At 39.6% G+C, this 22,798-nt stretch overlaps 2 protein-coding genes and 1 long non-coding RNA gene across 3 annotated transcripts in view; all 3 read right to left on the reverse strand.

The window, feature by feature from the left end:
• Positions 1–3,592: 3,592 nt before the first annotated feature.
• On the reverse strand, positions 3,593–6,907 carry LOC308106022. Its single transcript, XR_013934955.1, has 4 exons — positions 6,857–6,907; positions 6,361–6,417; positions 6,069–6,119; positions 3,593–5,070 (listed from the first exon to the last, which is right to left on the reverse strand). It is a non-coding gene; the product is annotated as an uncharacterized lncRNA (long non-coding RNA).
• A 158-nt stretch (positions 6,908–7,065) lies between these two features.
• On the reverse strand, positions 7,066–16,577 carry LOC308105824 (Fc receptor-like protein 4; the record flags this gene model as incomplete). The annotated part of the gene is made up of 10 exons (XM_080456748.1): positions 16,544–16,577; positions 12,557–12,592; positions 12,091–12,321; positions 11,420–11,668; positions 11,004–11,291; positions 10,194–10,481; positions 9,066–9,353; positions 8,140–8,256; positions 7,310–7,325; positions 7,066–7,210 (listed from the first exon to the last, which is right to left on the reverse strand). Exons 1-10 carry the CDS (start codon positions 16,572–16,574, stop codon positions 7,066–7,068), a joined length of 1,689 nt encoding a protein of 562 aa, XP_080312874.1. The 5' UTR covers positions 16,575–16,577.
• A 1,946-nt stretch (positions 16,578–18,523) lies between these two features.
• The window catches only part of LOC308105825 (uncharacterized protein), a gene marked incomplete at its 3' end in the record, with an annotated part of 21,915 nt that continues 17,640 nt past the window's right edge, over positions 18,524–22,798 (reverse strand). The window contains exon 11 of the mRNA XM_080456749.1: positions 18,524–18,620. Within this exon, the coding sequence (XP_080312875.1) occupies positions 18,524–18,620 (97 nt within the window). The remainder of the gene's footprint in view (positions 18,621–22,798) is intronic.

Genomic DNA, 22,798 nt, shown 5'->3' on the forward strand with positions numbered 1-22,798 from the left:
AAAATTACCTTATGTCATTGCTAAGTGAAGTAATGCTAAACTCTGGTTTATTTATGTGGTTTTACTCTCTCTAAAGGGATTTAAAATGTCATGCTTACAATAACCTACTACTACTTTTGTCTGAGGAGCTGGTTTTCTGGATACTTTTTTGAACGGGTCAACGTTTCAAACTCTCTTTACAAGGAGTGCACTCACATCAAGTAGGATAAACATTACATTGTAATTACGAAAGTTTCTTGAATTTTGACGGAGCAGGTTAATTTAGGCTACATTGTTGAGCAAATGAGGAGAGTGTATCTTCTGCTGCACTCTGCACTGAGCCGGGTGCACACAGCCAGCGCAAGCACGCACTCACGCACGCACGCACGCACGCACGCACACACACACACACACACACACACACACACACACACACACACACACACACACACACACACACACACACACACACACACACACACACACACGGGTGAGGTGATGACTTCACAAAAGTTATGTGAAATCAAGCGAGCCTTGCATATTTTGCATATTTGCAAATATTATTGCGGTGAATATGTGGCCTTTTTGAAAAAAATAAAAATAAAATACCTCCTCATAATCTGCACCATTTGGCTGATTATGCAATGAATTATGCTATCGCATAATTGTGTTTTTCTGGAGGGTCTACATAATACAGTGAGTAAGGGCACCATCAAATAAGCAAGAGATAATCAATGGGGAGCGGGTCATTATTGAGAAATAAACCCGACAGGGTGATTAGAACAATAATTATCCTCATAGGAGTCAAACATCAACCAAACAGCAGAACGGCACACATTTGCATTTCCTCTCAAACCTGCCATTGCAGATGCTTCAACTAATTACATGTCCGAAACAATACTCTTTATATGTTTTTTTTAACGTTCTATTTATAGATTTGTTTTGTTTACATACTCACAGGTCATATATGCATTAATCTGAGTTCCCAGAAGTTTTCGCCCGCTCTCATACAAACGGGAGGGGCGAAGGAACTTCTGGGCCAAAGCCCTGCTATCTGTGGGCCGGATGTGCGTTGCGCTCAGAATCTGAGCGGACACGCCTCTTACCGGTCTACTCGTCTAAAAAGTCCGACGAGAGGCAAACAGCAGTACACAACAATGGCGGCCGCAATTTCTCAAGGGGAAATTGCTTCCCGTCGCTCCTATTTACTTGTAAGACCCACTGCATGTGGATCCCGCCCCCTTTTCTTCATTGGCTGTTGATTTGAATCAGAAATCAGTGGCCGCGCCCCTGCTGTCCAGGCTTTGAGGCGAAGCCTCCCAGACTATATATGCATGTACTGAAGCAAATAAACAAGGTATCTCAAACCAGTATATCACAAATCCAGCGGGAATGGGAGGGTTTTCTTCCAATGGATCAGAATAAGGCGTCTTGCCAGCAGAGTCACAAAAGCAGCAAAATCTGATTGATATTTAAGCAAAGAAATGGTCTCAGGAAGAACGCCAAAGAGGGAAATAATAGGGGATGGATCTATGGGCAACTGTAACACATCCAAACTAGTGTCCAATATAGATGACCAATAAGACTGTAAGGAAGGACAGGTCCAAAACATTATGAAAAAGATTAGCTGAAGCCTGGTGGCATCTATCACACGTTGGGTCAACATCAGTATAAATCCTGGCTAACCTGACCTTGGTCCAGTTCACCCGGAGAAAAATTGTACACCCCATGTTTGGCACATATTGATGAACACGACCCATAATGGCTTACCAGGTTGCGTCAGAAATATCCTCCTCCAGATCCTGGGCCCAAAGAGTTTTATAGGCAGTGGTTGATGGTAAATGAAGATCAAATAGTGTGGTATAAAGCAAGGATATCTTTCCCTTAAGGGTAATATGAGCTGATGCTATAAGTGTGTCTGCGGGTGAATTAGGTGGAATAGTCGGGAAGCTAGTACATTTTCTACGGACAAAACACACGGGCTTGCAAATAACGGAAAAGGTGGGCTCTGGGCAGATTATACTTTCTAGAAATATGTTCATACGTGCCACCGTCAAACACATCTCTGACTGACCTAATGCCATGATCATACCAGATTTTAAATGCCTGATCTTGTAAGGAGGAAGGAAATAAAGGATTTGCACACAGAGGGGTTATTTTTCTATCTAATTTTTTTTATCCCGCGATTTTGTAACCCTTATTTTTCACCCGGTGCCAATTTGTGATCCTGGTCGCTACACTCCCCTCACCAGCCTAGGGAGGCCTGGGCCGAGCTCATGCCTCCTTCAATGCAGGAGAGCCAACTGACCTTCTTGTCACCTGACAGGGGGGAGTTTCCCTGGTTGGACGTAGCGCGTGGAAGGAACACGTTATATCAGGCGCCCCGGCTGTCATGGGGGAGGCGGTAAAGCGACCAGGATTACTACATGTTTTTGTGAGGGTATTAACTACCCTGAGAGACACGGGGAGAACATGCAAACTCCACACAGAGGGGTTATTACTGGGAATAACTGAATACCAAAATGGTGTTTAAACTGAGTCCAAATCTTAAGAGTTGACTTAACTAAAACGACTCTTTGTATGTTTGACTGAGACAAACCCAATAATAACAACACTTCCAGGTGTTGAAAGTATCTCTGTCTTCTCCCTCATGATCCACCATGTTAATCTTTATGACCCACAGAGCTGCAGCTACAGTACATGTTACTTCATCATTTCACCAGAGGGCACATGCTTAAAAAGAACAGATCAACAAGCTAACAATGTGTCACATTGCAGCGTGTTGATAGATTGTAGATCTGTTCACATGCAAGAACCTCCTACTATGAGGAGTATAAATTATAGGATTAACATAGTCTGTCTCTGTAAAAAACAAGAAAAGAAAAGAACAAGACAAGAACGTTTTCCCCTTCAGATCTTGTGAATTTATTGGAATAAAATAATAATTGATTATTTTATAATCTTTGATTGGTGGTTTAAAGTTAGGGTTTAATACAAATTAAGCTTGTGTTTAGTCATAAGTTGATTTTCATGGTGCCTCGTGCATTTCTTTACTTTAATTTTAAATACTCATAATTCCAAACGTATGATTATTCATTTGATTATTAATAATACCACCGATATCAAAATTTACACACTAATGCCTACTACAATCACCATGAATTCAAGGCTTCATGGGCTGTGAAATCGATTACAATGCGTAATTTTGTGTGAACTACTCCTTTAATAACTGTACTTGTATTACTGTTTTGTTTGTTACACTACTAGTTACTGAGGAAAGTAATGATATTACAGTAATATATTACTTAGTTAATAGTTACTGCCCAACACTGACTGTAGTCTGTCAAAACATTGTTAAATACATGACAATGTTCTTGGGTGACATAATAAATGTGTAATAAGGAGTTTACACAACATCGTTGTGACAACAAACTGCTTTTAATTAAAATGCAAATAGTACAAGCACTCATCTAATTTATCTTGTTTACATTCAAACATAGTTCTTAAAAGATTCATCATAACATTTGAGTAGCAAACTGAAGCAAAGTTTATTCTAAAAAATACAATGTATTCATTTATTCACTTAAAAAAACATGTAAGCATATACAGATAATTGACAAAATAAAGTAGAAAAACTGAATGAAAAAAACAACAACATGGAATTAATTGAGATGAATGAAAATAGGTTTCAGACAGCGGGTCAAAATCTATACAAACATTAACAATTAATACCTAAGTGGAAATACAAAACAATATATATTTTTGCCAGACCCAAGGGGTCGGGCTTACGTGAGGCTTACATGTATCTGTTTTCTCCATACATGGGCATGGTCACTTTGTCCCCCGGCCCCAGCCAAAAAACGAACTATTCATGACATCATTATTATGTCACATACTAGGACTTCATTCTGAGTCTGGCAGAACCAGGTCTCCTGGTCTTGTTAAACTGTATTTACAAATGTATTCTCATGGAGACATGAGTCTCATTTACAGAGAGGCCACTATAAAAAGAGTTCATTAAAATAGGTTAAAGGTGGTGTAAGTGATATTTAACTGTTAAAAAGAAGTGTTAAATAGATATATTGTGATAGTATATAACCATTGCTATAGAGTGTTTGTTCCGTAACAGAAAACACATTTTCAGGTCAGGATAAAAAGAAAATCCAATCAGGAGAGAGAACTCATACAGGATACATGATAAATAAGTGAAATTAAATGATGAAAAAACTAAATATGAATAGACACAATTGGAACTGAAACACTATACAATTGAAGCTGATAAATACACATATTGTAATTAATATAATAGTATGTATTACAATACAATTAAAACAACAATTTACATTAAAATTACTATTTTCTATACTGCACTACTTAATGGGCTAGAATGAAGCAAAAAGGTGTTAGCATTCTCTGTTTGTCCGGTGTATGTGTGTATGTGAGTGGGTGCATTCGTGCATGTGTGTGTGTGTGTGTGTGTGTGTGTGTGTGTGTGTGTGTGTGTGTGTGTGTGTGTGTGTGTGTGTGTGTGTGTGTGTGTGTGTGTGTGTGTGTGTGTGTGTGTGTGCGTGTGTGTGTGTGTGTGTGCACTCACAAAAGTATGTACAGTGTGTGTGTGTGTGTGTGTGTGTGCGTGCGTGTGTGTGTGTGTGTATACACATGTACAGGAGCATGTGTAGATCCATTTGTACGGTTACATAGATAAATGTTATCTTAGAATTAGAATTAGTAGATCTGATATTTTCACTACTTCTTAAAAGTATTTTTTTCCTTCTGATTAATGATTTTTCTTTATACTTTTTATGGACTTCATTTGAAAAACGTTTGAATTTAGTTTAACTCAAGGATTTTTTGGGAAATGTTGGGCATTTTTTTGAAAATATTTTGAAATAATAATAATAAAAAATAAAGAGGTATTAACTTTGCTCCGGGACTGACATATGGGTCCTGACCCACTGTTTGGGAAACATTGATATATATAGATGTTACCCTATTGGTTACATAGATAGATGTTACCCTTCATTTATTGGTTACAATCCATGTGACTTCATCCAGGTGTGTGGTGTTGGGTTGTCGTGTGTCTCTAAGGAGCTGAAACAAAGTGACATTATAGTTTAATGAGTCATTGAACATGCAGTATAATATGTAGTCATTTTATCTATACTAGAATATGTGTTCAGCTCTCATTCAGTTGTCATCAGGGGCGGACTGGCCATTTGGCGTACCGGGCAAATGCCTGGTGGACCGCTGGGCCAGTGGGCCGCTGGGCCACCCCAAAAAAAAAGAAGATATATATATATATATATATATATATATATATATATATATATATATTAGTTACGTTAATGTTGACAAAACGGGGGTGGTGGTGGTGGGCCGGTTCGGACCAAAATGCCAGGGCTGAATTTTGGTCCCAGTCCGGCCCTGGTTGTCATGAGTTTTATCATTAATATGTTAAGTTACGTTTTCATTCCATCTCAACAGATCACACATATTTCGACTCACAAGAAATTCACTCAAAAACCACTTGGTTTCAACATATAATTAATTCTGGATTCTGATATGAATCAGTCATGTAATGTTTTCAACCTTATATTAATATAATTGGTCCTCAGTCACTAATGCTCATTCTATCTACTCACTCACTCTTGGTTGACTGTGGACAGAAACCTGTCTGCCAATGATATCATGGATGGGGATTCTAAGCCAATAGAAACTAAAGCCTAGAATACATTTTCTTGCATTAATACAAAAAATAAAACTAAAAGTCTGAAATCTTGTTTGAAATGATCAAACCTGCCTACCGATGATGTCACTGGTAGGCAGGTTTCAGCATGAGCGAAGACCAATTATACGAAGATGAGGTTGAAAATGGGTGAAGTGCTCCTTTAAATATGCAGTCCAGCCAATATTTTTTTTTGTTGATTTGTAAGTGTCAAGTTTCCTATAGACTGATAGGAAACCGTCAAAAACATTTCATGTTGGTGAAAATCATAGGTATGGGGATCAAACTAAAAACATAGAGTACAGGCCAATTTATTATTATTATTAAATGATTTGATTGAATGTTTAAAAAGCATATACTGTACCATTTCCGTAGTCATCCGGGTGGTGGATTACCCCATAGACATGTGTGTCTCCTAAATGTAAACATATCAGCATTAATGTGGTGATTATTTTATTTTTCATTTCAAACATGGTTTTCAATTTAGTTGTGATTTCATTATTCTACTTTAAGGAAAAACAAACCCCAAACCACTTGGCAGACTTTAATGTACTTCCAAAAATAAAACATTCATTCTTTAATGAACTTTTAAATACATTTATATTCAAATTAGAAGCAGTTGTTCTTGTCAGAACATGATTGGTTCACAGACTGACCGTGCTGCAGTGGGAGGTACACGTCATCAGGAGACACATTCTGATTGGTTCCCTGGTCTGTGAGAGAGAGAGAGAGAGAGAGAGAGAGAGAGAGAGAGAGAGAGAGAGAGAGAGAGAGAGAGAGAGAGAGAGAGAGATTGTAATCCCATTAGAATTGAACAAAAGTATCTTATTGATTAGGCTATTTTGTTGCTATACGTTTCAAACCAATGCAGAACTCAAACAATGGGACTTAATTATCAGTCTGTGATGAAAACTTAATATCATTTATGCATTTATTTACCATCTCATAGTGTAGGTCCTCTTCCTAAATTAAAGACATGTTCCCAGCGTGTTGAAGCCCCCGTGAAACCCCTCCTTGTGTCCCGTTTGTCAAACACAGACATTGAACTTGACCTTGACTGTACAGGACTAATGTGTGTGGGTTCTTTTTTTAAACAAGTGAAATTAGATTAAAATAACTGGATTGGCTGTTTTAAAAAAGTTTATACTGTACCGTTTTCATAGTCGTCAGAGTTGTTGATAATTCCATAGACGCTTGTGTCTCCTAAATGTAAACAAATAAGCATTAATGACAGGCTTACTTTATTTATTTATTTACATTTTTGAATTATTCTGCTAATTGGGAAGAATAAACCCTAAACCAACTGTAAAAAAAGAAAACAATCAATGTTTAATGAACTTCTAAATCAATTAATATTCAAATTAGAAGGACTTGTTCTTGTCAGAACATGATTGGTTCAGAGACTGACTGTGCTGCAGTGGGAGGTACACGGCATCAGGAGACACATTCTGATTGGTTCCCTGGTCTGTAGCTGAACTCTGATTTGTTCCCTGAGGCTGAACAGGTCTGTAATTAAAACATAAATATTTAACGTAAATAAAGCATGAAAGCAGATGTAATCTGCTGCTGACATGTTGAATAGACAGAGATCAATACTGTGCTTACCTGATGCAACATGGACCTGTAAATTAAAAACAATACATTATAACATAAATATTAGAACCTTTACATTGTTATGCCATGGTATTCAGTATGTTTTATGGAGAGTTGCTCAGTGGTTGTAATCTAGATGTAATCAATCTGATGTAATCTAGTGTAATCTAATGCAGGGGTTCTCAACCAGGGGTTCGTGAACCCTACAGGTACTTGCTGATACTACAGCGGGTTCATAAATGTGTGAGGAAAAGGATATAAATAGATAGATATTTTGTTCACAGTAGAATGTTAAAACGTATGATACTGAGTCTAAAGTGAGAGTGAGGGTAGTAATTGCTCACTGGCTTACCTTTTTGAACTGAAATTAAAACATGAATTCCTATTGTGTAATAATTTAAATCATATGGGGTACTTGGTATATTGGAATCTGTGGGCTGGATGTTGGGTGTGGGCCGGGATTTATCTAGATATAATCCACCTAATGAGGAGAAGGCTACAGTGTCTCTGTATGTGAATGAGGAGAAGGCTACAGTGTCTCTGTATGTGAATGAGGAGAAGGCTGCAGTGTCTCTGTATGTGAATGAGGAGAAGGCTGCAGTGTCTCTGTATGTGAATGAGGAGAAGGCTACAGTGTCTCTGTATGTGAATGAGGAGAAGGCTACAGTGTCTCTGTATGTGAATGAGGAGAAGGCTACAGTGTCTCTGTATGTGAATGAGGAGAAGGCTACAGTGTCTCTGTGTGTGAATGAGGAGAAGGCTACAGTGTCTCTGTATGTGAATGAGGAGAAGGCTACAGTGTCTCTGTATGTGAATGAGGAGAAGGCTACAGTAGTACTCACATTTAGATGTTCTGTATCTACACAGCAGGATCAGTAGGATGGTCAGTAGAATGGCAAGCAGAGGTCCTACAATCAGACCCACTACATGTAGAGAACTCTGTTCCTCTGATCCAGACACTGAAAACAACATAACATTTTACAAAACTGAATGAAAATACAAATGTAGTTACTTTATAAAAACACCTGAACCTAAAAAACTGAAAGAAAATATCCTTTTAATTACCTATAATTCAGATGTAATTACAAGGTGTATGCACTACTTTTTCTTTATTTATATATATTTTTTAAAGACAAAGTCAACAAAAGTTTGCTCCTCGGCTGGGTTGCCTAGCCAGAGCTGTGTAAGTCATGGGTTGCAGTCATCATGACAAGAGGAAGGATATCATTTCTATGACTAAACAATTCAACTTTACATATTTGTGGAAGAGGAAAGAAAGCACTTTTGGAGGTGCACTCTATAGAAGCCCTGCATCATTTAGCCAATCATAGCCAATTGTAATTAAATATTAAAAGTCTGAATGACAAATGTTGATCACATGACTCCAGAGGTTATATATACCATTTGTGTGAGTTTTGGACAAAGTCTGTAGGAGTAGCAGCAAAAGTGCACAGACAGATCTGTGGACTAGACTATTCAATGTCATGATGCCTTAACAACACCTACAGATGGTTACATTGTTGTGTTGTTCACTGGAGATGTCAAAATAAACTGTGTGATAGTGATGCTAACTGTACACTGACTACACTGTGTAGTGTGCTGGACATCCTGTCCTGTTTTCTGGGGCAGCAGATGATTTAAAAAAAATGGAAATAAATGCACACTCACACAAACATGTACACTCAACACAGACTTAACCATACATAGCTATTATAGAACAGACATTATAAGGCATAACATGTGTACAAGTATGCATGTCGTTTCTTACCAAGAACTGCAAGTCTTTTCTTGTTGCTGTGTTTTGAGGTTTTGGGACGGGACTCTCTCTCACCCAGACACTTGTAGTCATCCTGGTCAGAATCTTCTACTTTACTGATAGTGAGGATGTTTCTATCTATACTGTGTCTATCAGAGGAGATAACTACAGTTGAAGTGTCACCTCTGAACCATCTATAAGTCCAGCCTGTATATTCAGACTGTATTGTACATGTAACAGTCAGTGTCTCTCCAGTGTAAACAGGATCTGGTGAAAACCTCACAGTAGCTGTAGGCAGAGCTGTGGACACAGAGTCACATGATCAAACATGTTTATCTGTCAAATGATATACAGCATTTAGTGTAGCCCTGAAAATAACATTTAGAATGTTCTCATGACAACAAAACAACAATATTAGTCCGTTTTAATCCATTAAGACCGGGAATGCTTCTGCATTTTTTTTTTTTAATTGTGGAACATTTGTGCAAATCATTGAATATGTATGTTTTACAAGTTGGATCCCCCCTGATATAGCAACATCTTTTCTAAATAGTTGATATTTAGAAAAGATGTTTAGATATGTATCAAAATTCACACATGTTCAAGATTTAAAAAAAATGCAGATCTACAAGCTCATAGCGCGGCACTTGGTGCCGCGCTATGAGCTTGTATATCTGCTATTTTTTAATAGCCAAAGACATCTTAAAATGACACAGATGCGTTCCCGGTCTTAAAGGGTTAACTGATCTGATTAGATAGAGATCATTAGAGTGTTGGATGATGAAGTAGAGGTCGTCTTACATCTGTGGACTAGACTATTCAATGTCATGATGCCTTAACAACACCTACAGATGGATACATTGTTGTGTTGTTCACTGGAGATGTCAAAATAAACTGTGTGATAGTGATGCTAACTGTACACTGACTACACTGTGTAGTGTGCTGGACATCCTGTCCTGTTTTCTGGGGCAGCAGATGATTTAATAAAACTTAAAAAAAAAAAAAAAGAAGATGTACACATGCATGTATGCACACTCACACAAACATGTACACTCACACAGACTCACAACCATACATAGCTATTATAGAATAGACATTAAAAGGTATAACATGTGTAAAATTATTCAAGTGGTTTCTTACCAAGAACTGCAAGTCTTTTCTTGTCGCTGAGTTTTGAGGTTTTGGGACGGTCCTCTCTCTCACCCAGACACCTGTAGTCATCCTGGTCAGAATCTTCTACTTTACTAATAGTGAGGATGTTTCTATCTATAATGTATCTACCAGAGGAGATAACTACAGTTGGAGTCTCACCTCTGAACCATGTATAAGTCCAGTCTGTATATTCAGACTGTATTGTACATGTAACAGTCAGTGTCTCTCCAGTGTAAACAGGATCTGGTGGAAACCTCACAGTAGCTGTAGGCAGAGCTGTGGACACAGAGTTATCACATGATCAAACATGTTTATCTGTCAAATGAGAGCATATTGAAAATAACATTTAGAATGTTCTCATGACAACAAAACAACAACACATATTAGTCTGTTTTAACTGATCTGATTAGTTAGAGATCATTAGCATGTTGGATGATGAAGTAGAGGTTGTCATACATCTGTGGACTAGACTATTAAATGTCATGATGCCTTAACACCACATACAGATGGTTACATTGTTGTGTTGTTCACTGGAGATGTCAAAATAAACTGTCTGATAGTGATGCTAACTGTACACTGACTACACTGTGTAGTGTGCTGGACATCCTGTCCTGTTTTCTGGGGCAGCAGATGATTTAAAAAACAGGAAATAAAAAAAAACAAGATGTACACATGCATGTATGCACACTCACACAAACATGTACAGTACACTCACACAGACTTAGAACCATACATAGCTATTATAGAATAGACATTAAAAGTCATAACATGTGTAAAATTATTCATGTGATTTCTTACCAAGAACTGCAAGTGTTTTCTTGTCGCTGAGTTTTGAGGTTTTGGGACGGGACTGTCTCTCACCCAGACACCAGTAGTCATCCTGGTCAGAATCTTCTACTTTACTGATAGTGAGGATGTTTCTATCTATACTGTGTCTATCAGAGGAGATAACTACAGTTGGAGTGTCACCTCTGAACCATCTATAAATCCAGTCTGTATATTCAGACTGTATTGTACATGTAACAGTCAGTGTCTCTCCAGTGTAGACAGGGTATACTGAAAACCTCACAGTAGCTGTAGGCAGAGCTGTGGACACAGAGTTGTCACATGATCAAACATGTTTATCTGTCAAATTATATACAGCTTATAGTGTAGCCCTGAAAATAACATTTAGCATTTTCTCATCACAACATGGCTGCAAGATGTTACTGTACCTTTCACTGTGAGCACACTCTCTGGTGAAAAAGCAGTGGCAGGATTGTAAAAGTTACACTCGTAGGAGCCTTGATGTGATTTTGACACTGGGTTGATGGTCAGCTGTGTGCTGTAGGCTCTGTTCAGTTGTTGTCCATTTCTGTAGAACCTTGCACCAGTGTATTTTTGATGGCGATGTCTACAGGTCAGTGTCACAGATTCACCCTCAAACAAGACAAATGAAGGACTGTCCAGAATCACATCACCACCTGGAGCAATATAGCATGTTTTACATACAGTACATCATACAGTATAGTGTTTTTAATGGGGGGAGTATTCAATGAATGCATACAAAAATATATATTGAGGAAATGTCCTGAGAAGTCATAAGTCACATCAATACATTAAATGATTGAGTAATGTGATGGCATGTGGATTTTCATTAAGTTTTGTTTTAAATGAAAATGTCAATGTAAGAACTCTAACCACCCTTATTTACAACATATCCTGGCAATGAATGTGTTGATAATGAAAGATATAGTGGAAATGCTTTCCATAGAATTATGATACAGGATATGCATGTCTTTCTTTATGTGTATAGAACTATAATTAAAGGTTTATATATGAGTGTGCGCATGAGTTTAAACATAATGTCAGTGATGAGTAAATGTTGTGATATACTGTAATTTACCTGATACAGTCAGTCTGACTGTATTACTGTAGCTTTGAAAATTGTAACACTGGTAGTCACCGCTGTGGCTTGGGTCTGTAGATGGAACTTCAAATGTATTCTGATGAGAGTCTTGGCCTAATTTAGCACCATTGTGGTAAAATCTATACCACTCTCTTGTCTTCATGTCACATGTGAATGTAACAGATTCTTCACTAAATATCTGGGAGCTGTTTGGCTTCAGGGTCAGAGCTAGAACACAAACACACAAACAGAATGAAACCAAATGTTATAAACCCTCTGTCTGTCAGTAAATCACAGTAACAAGCAAGTTCAGTAGTTGCACACAACATGAATGAATACATGATAAAAAGGGACATAAATAATAATTGCTAGGATGCAGTCAGTATGTGGCAGGTGTAAATACTCTTACTGAGTAAATAAATAAATAAATACACAAATAAAAAAATAATGAATTCATCTTCACCTTGACTGTGTCCATAGCAGAACAAGCTGCTCAGCACTGAAACACATTTAATGAGACAATATCAAGTTAAACATAAATATAAATTATTACTAATTAACATTGTATTTATCCATAACTAACACAACACCAACATAAACAGCTACAGTAGACTCAAGTTCAACAAGATCAAATAACAATTAGGCTATTCTGCTCTTTTATTAAAGGAGCACTTCACCCATTTTCAACCTTATTGTCATTTAATGATTTATTAAAGCTGCACTACGTAACTTTCCTGTTGTACCCCGGATTTGAACCCAGGTCTCCTGTGCGAGTGCTCTTTTTTTTTACCAGGTGCTCGAAGAGCGCCTGAGTCTATGAACAGTCAGACCTAATCGGCATAATCGGATAAATAGACAATCAGGTCTATGAAAACAATCACACGCACACGCACGCGCACGCACGCACGCACGCACGCACGCACGCACACACGCACACACACACACACACACACACACACACACACACACACACACACACACACACACACACACACACACACACACACAGCACCTGGTATAATATGTTGTCATTTCTCTCTTGATTTTTCTTTTTTACCACTGAGTTAATAGAAACTGCCTGCGTGCTTAGGGGATACATTGACCTTTTGACCTTCGGGTTAAAATTCCTGTCAAACCAAAAACCTGATGGTGTCAAAGGTCGTGTCTAACCTAGACACATGATCTAAATGTATCAATAGAAGAGCAGGGAGACCAAGTTATATTGTATTGACATACTGTACCATACAGATGTACTAGTTGTATTAACAAACTTTACCATCCAGATGCACAGTTATATTGTATTAGCATACAATATAACATACAGATTAGACAAAATAATAGAAAATGTTATTCTAAAAGAAAAGTTACAGACATTAACACAGCTTAAATATGAACTGCAAATGATGCTTGACCAAAGTAGACAGGATTGTTATCTCTCTGTCAGGCCATAAGTCGGGGTGGTGGAGATTATGTTTTTGCCCCTGTCTGTCTGTCTGTCTGTCTGTCTGTCTGTCTGTCTGTCTGTCTGTCTGTCTGTCTGTCTGTCTGTCTGTCTGTCTGTCTGTCCGTGTGCAGCTAATCTCTGAAACCATTGGACCAATCAGTGTCAAACCTTTCTTGTACAATGCCAGCAGTAACACATTCTATCGGCCTCATGGTGACGCATGGCCACTTTACGTTTAACCCCCCCCCCCCATAACCCCATCATACAAGTAGTTCCTACCTGTAAGCCCCCACATCGTCAACCCACCCTCCCCGCACACCCCCATCCCCCATCCACCACCCCCATCTTCTATACCAAGCAGGTAGACCCCCCCATGTTCCATACCCCCATCTTGATTGATTGATTAATTGAATACTTAACAAGTGTGTTAAAAGCACACGTAAAGTCAAAGGTTATGCTAAAAGGATAACACAAACATGGGGCATGTGTTCTCTGTAGCTTCCTGTAGATGGCGCATGCACACAGTTTAGCCTAATGCATACTACACCAGAACAGGTTAAATTAGGTTGGTCTAGCTGGCTTCAGACTACAATATGATGTAATTCAGAGGTTCAGGAGGGCGGGATCAGAACTGAGTTCAGGTGTTCTGAGTTGTTGTGACTAGCTAAACTAGTTTAGCTATTGTGATTGGTCAGACGTTGGTCAGACTTTCAGTGAAGCCAGTGAAAAGCAGCAGTAGTTTGGAAGAGGACTCCCTCTTCCTTTGGTGTGTCGCCCTGGTGGTGTCTAAACCCTAACCTTTAACTAAACCAAATCTATGCCTAACCCTAACCTCACAGAAACTATGCCTAAACCTAACGTCACAGAAACTTTGCCTAAACCTAACCTCACAGAAACTATGCCTAAACCTAACCCTAACCTCACAGAAACTATGCCTAAACCTAACCCTAACCTCACAGAAACTATGCCTAAACCTAACGTCACAGAAACTTTGCCTAAACCTAACCTCACAGAAACTATGCCTAAACCTAACCCTAACCTCACAGAAACGATGCCTAAACCTAACCCTAACCTCACAGAAACGATGCCTAAATCTAACCTCAAAACCACGTCCACCTGGGCAAAACACAGTGAAAAGATAGAGCCCGAGACATAAGCCAACTTCCAGGATGTACAAACACCTCTGAGATCTCTGTCTAGTGACCATTCATAAACACAACCTATCACTATAACCTATGGGCCATAAAAAAGGTATTAAAACGATCAGTTCCACTGCTTCAGTCAGTGGCTCAACAGCGCATGGTGGGCAGGGTGTGGCTTCCAGAACACAGAAGTGTGAAATAACATGTGCCTGTCAGACGTCAGTACGGTTCGGGGAGCCCTCCTGAACCAAACTGTTCTGGTGGACTGTATGCAGCTACTGTACCATAAGGCTGTTCCCATATCACACATTTACAAGTTCTACTAAATTCTCACACACACACACACACACACACACACACACACACACACACACACACACACACACACACACACACACACACACACACACGCGCACGCCAAAGTATGTACAAATGATCTGTGGATTTATGTGAGAATGATCATCAATACAGGCATTTCATATTCCATATTGTTTCCTTGCATATTGGCTACCAAAATGTATGTGAGGGGCCTATTCCTTACCAAAACAATATATAAATGCCATGTGATGAACCACCTTTAATCAACCCCAAATTAGACTCATGCGTTTAGGGGCCTTTATAGAGCGCACCTCCAAAAGCACTTCTGCCCATAGTGGGCACATGTAATCATAATTTAAAATACCACTGCATATGGAGTCAAAGTGTGCAACACTTTATTTTATCTCTTTATACTTAAGGCCAAGGGTTCCCAAACTTTTCAGGCCGCGACCCCCCAAAATAATCCTATTTGAACTGGGGACCCCCACCCCACCCTGACAAGCAATTGGAATTGTAGGGGTTGAGGCATTACATTTAGTTTGACTCGGTTCCACAGATAAATATTGTGGAAAATAGCCGAACTACAAGCTCACAACGCCTCACTATGCAAGGCGTTGTGAGCTTGTAGATCGGCTATTTTCACAATGTTTGCCTCTTCTTACATAATATTTGACAATTTGGCCAATTTGTTATATTTTGGTACACTTATACTGTATGTTGGTTTGTTTACTGTTGAGTGAGAAAACAAAGTTGTACATTAAGCTAAGCATCTGGGGACCCCCCAAAAACATTATTTGGGACTGCCCTGGGGGCATATATCTGTATAGTTGCATCATCACTGTTGTACCTTGGTTTGTTATTTTGTTATTATTAGTAAATTAAAATATTGTTGAAAAGATAAATCTACAGCAAGGTGGAAATCCTATATGAAAAGCAATTACTTAATTCCATTGGCATGTTTTACTGTATTCAGATTCAGCTGCTACACTTAACAAAATGCTGTTTAAAGCAGCACTATGTAGTTTAGGGTATCAGTGGCTACACACAAATAACATGGCAGCCAACGTCTATGACTTCATTACCCAAGATTCTCTGCAAGCATGTCCGGCAAGGACGCGCTGTGATTGGCCAGTCGTTGCTTTGACTGGCAGTTATGCCTTGGCAAATGCCAGGATGAAACTCATTGTCTCCCCTATACATAGTAATACAGTTAAGCCCCTAGCAGGGACCCCCTTGAGTCTGTACATAGTAATACAGTCAAGCCCCTAGCAGGGACCCCCTGAGTCTGTACATAGTAATACAGTCAAGCCCCTAGCAGGGACCCCCCTGAGTCTATACATTTATGGAAGGATGTTTGTTATTGCTTAAACAAACTTTAAAACGTTTTGGGATATAATATGATATATAGTTGTTAAAAAGTTTCATATAGTGCTGCTTTAAGTTCAACCACATACATATTACTTCTGGTTCAAATACTTGTCCAATACACCTGTTAGTAATAATAGTGCTATAACAGATCCATTAGTAATAACATTTATATACTCACAGAGTAGAAGGCAGGGCAGAGAGCGCACCATCCTCTCCTCTGTTGTGATGAACAGCTCTGAAAAAACTACTTCCTATTGAAGTAACTTTATGTTGTGAGAGAGAGAGAGAGAGAGAGAGAGAGAGAGAGAGAGAGAGAGAGAGAGAGAGAGAGAGAGAGACTACTTCCTATCGAAATAGCTGCTTGTGGTATTGCTGCTGCCGTAGAGGGCGGGGGGTGATGATTTCAGCATGTTTTTAGAACTTTAGATTAATTCAGATAATAATCTTTCTTCCTCTTTTTTTGGAAGAGAGGCTAACATAAGATGTAGCTCATTCCTTACAGGTCTAAATACATTGTGAAATATTATTAAATATCTTATGTAAAAAATATATGCCATGATTAGACACAGGGTCATGTCATGCACTTTCATGAATTGGAAAACAAAACAAAATCGCCAACTTGTCTTTATAGGTCTCAACATTCCTGAGATATGACTGATAATGTCAGTGGGAGAAATGTATAGAATGCCAATTGTGCATATTATTTGTTCAAAATCATTTCTGTTTGATCTGATTTCTATTTAAATTATGTTGTATTTAGAATGTTTGGCTGTACAGCAGGGCGTCTGGTCGCAAACTCCTATTACTGTCATTCAGTCAGTAGCTGTGTTTCCATGTAAGAACTGCTTCAGTTACTGTAGTTCTACTAATTGTGAAACTGTCAGTATAACTATGATGTGTCTATCAGTGTAGCATGCCTATGTGACCATTCAAGGGATATTTATCTGTGTATAATAAGTGTCTTGAATGGTCCTCTGAGCACACTTTTGCCCTGTTGGGGGCTTGAGGGAGAGAGAGAGGGCCAGCCAGCCTTGACCATTACAAGCCAGGCTGTTAGGTCCTGCTTTGAGGATCTTCTTTGTTTCCTTCATCCTATAAGTGGAAATAGACATTTTTCCATAACATATCTTCTTAACTCATAGGGTAACTATGTGTTCAGGTCAGCCTACTGGTCCCACAATGTTTCATGAAAATCCATCCATCTGTTCTGCTTGATTGTCAATTTGACCGTTAACTCTTGGATATAAGGGTAAAAGATGTTGTGTCTAAACATTAGTTAAGTAATGGTTATTTGGATGTAAGGTGTTGGTGATGGGGAGCCTACAGCAGGAGATGGGAGTGTAAGTTATAGAGTGGACTGTGTTGGGGTCAGTCGGTCGGGGCAGAGCCTGTCAGTGGGGGATGTTGAACGGGAGGAATGCTCCCGGGTGGGGGTCCTCACAGGCAGGTGGGCCAATAGGGTACAACAGTATGTCCTCCCAGGTGAGCCAGTAGGATACAACAGCAGTGGCAAGCAGTCTGAGAATGAAATGGCATAACGACTAAACTGGAGAGAAAATCGGGGGAACAATAATGGTCTACTCTAAATGTATTGTTTGTCTTTTGTGTGGTTTGTAATGGTTTGTAATGAAATGGTAAATATAAAGGGAGGCAGTGGTTCAGTAGGTAGAGCGGCCACTTAGGAATCAGTATGGTTCCCGGTTTGATCCCAAGGCTCCCCCTGAGTTAGTGTCAAAGTGTCCTTGAGCAAGACACTAACTGAGTGTGTGTGTGTGTGTGTGTGTGTGTGTGTGTGTGTGTGTGTGTGTGTGTGTGTGTGTGTGTGTGTGTGTGTGTGTGTGTGTGTGTGTGCGTGCGCATCGTCCACGTGTGTGAAAGATGAGTATTATAGACATTGATATTCTTTCGGCCAGAAACCTCTTATCTCCATATTTCAATATTTTGTTGTAAATTAATGCTCTACTTCATCATACAATAGTGTCACACTAAAATAATGAAAATAGCAGATCTACAAGCTCACAACGTGTCATGATGTGACACGTTTAAAATAAAACATAATAATATATATTTGTTTAAATAAACAGTGTTGTGGACATACAAGGTTTCCACCTGACAGCAACGATAGCGTGTTTAGTGACAGAGGGAAGTAGTTGATCATTTACAGGGTGAGACGGCCTGTGGTCTGGAGGGAGGATGTGACTTTGAGCAGCTCTTGTTTGGTGGTTTGCTGCTTCTCTGCATGCTGGCGTGTCAAGCTGCGTACACACCAAAACAAGCTAAACATAAAAAAAGCAGAAGTACAGTAGGAGTAACTTTTTTTATCAATAATTGGGCGTCAATACTGGACCTAGTCAATACTATCATAGAAAACCTCTATGATGTCACCTCAATGAAAGTTAATCAAATCAGTAGGTTCATGAAAGTCCTTGCGGTCTTGTTTCCAATGAGGGCCTGTGAGCAATTAGGGGTTAAGAGTCTTGCTCAGGGACAAATTTCATTTCATCGACACATTTGCTGGCCTGGCCTGGAATCGTACCTGGGGCAACCAGGGCCTCTGGCTCCCTAGGCGGGCTCCCTAACCACTCAGCTATGGCCCCCCTCTTTCCACTTTTTCCTAACCTGAAAAAGTGTCGATATTCTCAGTATGAATTGTACTCTTTACATAACATTAGTAACTGTGCAGTTTAGTGCCCCATCAGGATTGGGCCCCCTAAGTGCCTCTTATGTCACCTATAGCAGTGGTACTCAAAGTGGGGTCCCTGAGAGGAGTTGAACCGGCAACCTTCTGATTCCCAAACAGCCTCTCTACCCACTCAGCCACCCAGGGGCAGTGGGGCATCGCTTTGTCATAGTCCAGGAAGCTATTATTGTTTTGTTGTGACGTAAGGGAGCACTTGTTTTCGGTGGAGGCGACAGAGGTGCGCCGTCTCAAGTGGATCTGAGCCACGAGAGGCACCGCCGAGCGAGCTTAGGGGAGCGAGTCACCGTGCCGAACGTTGCGAAGTCCGCTTGAGCCGACTCAGCACCGTCTGAGTTATGTTCTGATAGGGACAGAATCGTAAATCATTGACCCCCCTAATTTCGGTACTTCCGACATGTTTACACCGCCTCGTGCACAGTCCATGTGAACACAGCCGAGCGCTCCCTACCCCCGTTTCAGCCAATCTCAAGCCGTGTCTCGTCTCGCATCCTACAGTACTCAGAATACTATAGATCTAGCCTATAACAGATGCATTCTCAGATCATTATAGCCAACCCTTGTTTTCTATACTTTAGCTAACTAGCCAAAGTTCTGATTGCATGCAGACTAATTTTTGCATGTAATCATGTTCATATTTCACCCATTCATAATAGTCTGGTCTACTTCTTATGTCCAGGTTTGTAATAGGTCCAATACATCATCTCCAGTGGAGATGATCTCTCCAGAGTATCTTTCTGCCAGTGCCATGATGTGCTTTAGCCAGCATCCTCCTTATAAGAGCAACACACTCTCCTTGTTTGTGAGTACTGTAGGCTAACTATCATATTTATAGGTTGTGTAGTTGTGTATTATAGTGAGTATTGTAGGCCAACTATCATATTTATAAGTTGTGCAGTTGTGGAACAATGATCACTTGTGTAGTTATCATTCATTTTACTCAAGGCTACAGAACATGGAGGGAGGTTTTTCAGTAAAAGTGGTGTTATTAGGGCTTGTGTGTTTGTGTGTGCCTCGAAAGAGCGGGGCGGTACAGTATCTGCTGTCTGCGTGCCGGTTGTGGTGGGCCGATCTGGGCCAAAATGTCAGGGCCGAATTTCTGTCCCAGTCCAGCACTGGATAAAGGCACTACATGTATATAAATGCACCGTTTACCAAACATTTGATCATTTAAAGTGCATGATAAAGATGATTATTATAAACATGGACATGAAATATAGCATGTTTAGTGACACAGGAAGGCTGATCGTTTGCATGGTGAGTCATGCTGTGGTCTGGAGGGAGGATGTAACTTTAGGCAGCTCTTGTTTTCTGGTGGTTTCCTGCTTCTCTATATGCTGGTGTGTATGACAATAATTACATAAATAAAATGCTGCTACATTGTCTGAAGGAAGACAAACAGAAATACGTTTTATTCTCATGTACAGTAGCTGTGCACAAGATGTAACAATAAAGAACATCCTTGAACCTTGAGTAAAATAGCGTGTTAGACAAGTGGTTCTGAAAGTAGGGTCTGCAGACCATCAGGGGTCCTTGAGGGGGTCCTCACTAAAATGAGGAAGATTTTAACCACTGTAATACTGTTTGATACTTCTGCTATTCAAAAAAATATAGCTGACCTACAGTATAAGCTTGTAGCTCAGTGGCCTTGTGGTTAGAATGTCTGCTCTGAGACTGAGAGGTTGGGGTTCGGTCCCCTGCTGGGTCATAAAAACTGTTCCTGCTTGGCACTCAGCATCAAGGGTTGGATTGAGGGTAAATCATACTAGTCCAGTGGGAGTACATCAAGCTGCCTCATGCTACAGAAACAAGAGATAGGCTCCTCCCCTACATGGCTTGGAAAGGCTTACTTACTTTTCGATTGCCTATTTTCTAAACATTTTGAATAATCTAAAATGTTGAAACTTTTCAAAACAACTCTTCTCTTAAGGACCACTGGTCCAAAATATGTTCAAATGGGGATCTGCGGCCAAAGGATTTTGGGGTGCTTGACATGAACATGTTTGAGAACCACTTAAATAGATAAAGTGAAATGATGACTTGTAGGATGTAGTTATAGTATAAAGACAAATATAAAGACAAACATATGATATTGTTGTACAATTTAAGTTTAGTGTGTCCATGTTGTTACACAATGTCGTTTGTCACATCTAGCAGTATAGTGGTAAGCAGTAAGACACTGGTTCTCAACCTTTTCCCCAAAATAATCATAATTTGAACAGGGGACCCCCCACCCTGACAAGCACTTGAAATGTCGAAATTGAGGCATTGAATTTGGTTTGACTCGTTTCCACAGATAACTATTGTGAAAATAGCAGATCTACAAGCTCACAACGCAACACTCAGTGAGCTTGCAGATCTGCTATTTTCACAATATATTTGAGTTATTTAACAATTTGGCCAGTGTTTGACCAGTTTTACTTTTTGTAGTATAGTTTGTTGATTACTTTTGATGCAATAATGGTATTTTTTACCCTTTTGTATCTCTTTTTTTATTTTTGAGGTATTAAAAAGGTCTTAAAAGTCCTTAAATTGTCACTTCACTGTCATATGGGACCCCCCCCCTCGTGGGGGGGGGTCTTACGTGGGGATCCCCCTGGGTGTCCCAACCCACAGTTTGAGAACCACTGCCGTAAGCAGCAGCATTTGATACAGTCAGTGATGCAGGAGACATGGACTATAATATGAAATGAACATACAAACAACATGAGAAAAGCACTTTGTAGAATTGTCCTCAGGTCTTAATGGGTTAAAGGCTGAAGACAACAATGAGTTGTCAGTAGAGTAGAAATGTACAGGAAGCAGCAACACAAGTGGTTTAGGCTGAAGTGTGGTTTGGATCATGTGACAAAGGTGTGAATGTACAAACATTCACTTTGCTGGGTTGGATAGTAAGTATGATCACTAATGCATTGAAATAGTATCCTGCACAATTAAATGTCTTTATCGTTATGCTTAATCTTTCTAACTTTCAGAATAGGGACCAAATTAACAACACAACCATACTCAATTCAAGGCATAATAATATCACAAAATATGCTGAATATCAGCAAATAATAGGTGTGTTTTAGGATAGCTTACAGCTTTGGAAATTCGCTTTACCTAGTCAGAACCTAGTCAATACAATCATAGATCATCTTTATGAAAGTTAATCATATTATAATGTGTTAGTTGGGTTGTCATAATGTTTCTGCACACTGAAGGCCAGCCGCAACAAGTTGCAACTGCAGCCACAACAGAATCCTAAAATTGCACTGACCTGCAGATCAATTCATACATATTACAGTAACCCTAATCTCTCAAGAACAGCTTCTGCACTGCGTTGGAATCTGTCGGGGAGGTTCGTCATAACGAGTGCGCATTCAGATCAGGAAGTAGGCCGCGCTTTACCCAATCACATGTAATGGGCGGGATTCACATGTCCGTCGATCTTTCCCCCTCGAAACAAACCGAAACTCATTTAACAATAGCGTCCGCGGAGCAGACAAAACCACGGAAATATATTCACATTTTAACTTACTCTTTCATCATAGAAACAAGTGGGCTTATAACCAAAACGATCCATGTTCTCTGGGAGAAGTGGTGTTAGTGTTCCGTGTAGAAATATTGTTAGTGGGAATGAAAACATAGTCGCACCAACCGGAAGTGATGCGCTGAAGGCGCATCACAAACATCGGTTTCCTTGTGCTCTGGTGTTACGTTATCGTCCGCCCAGAGCCAACAGACATAGAACAA

Source organism: Gymnoscopelus braueri (assembly GCF_963280865.1).
Source record: "Gymnoscopelus braueri genome assembly, chromosome: 18".
Taxonomy (NCBI): domain Eukaryota; kingdom Metazoa; phylum Chordata; class Actinopteri; order Myctophiformes; family Myctophidae; genus Gymnoscopelus; species Gymnoscopelus braueri.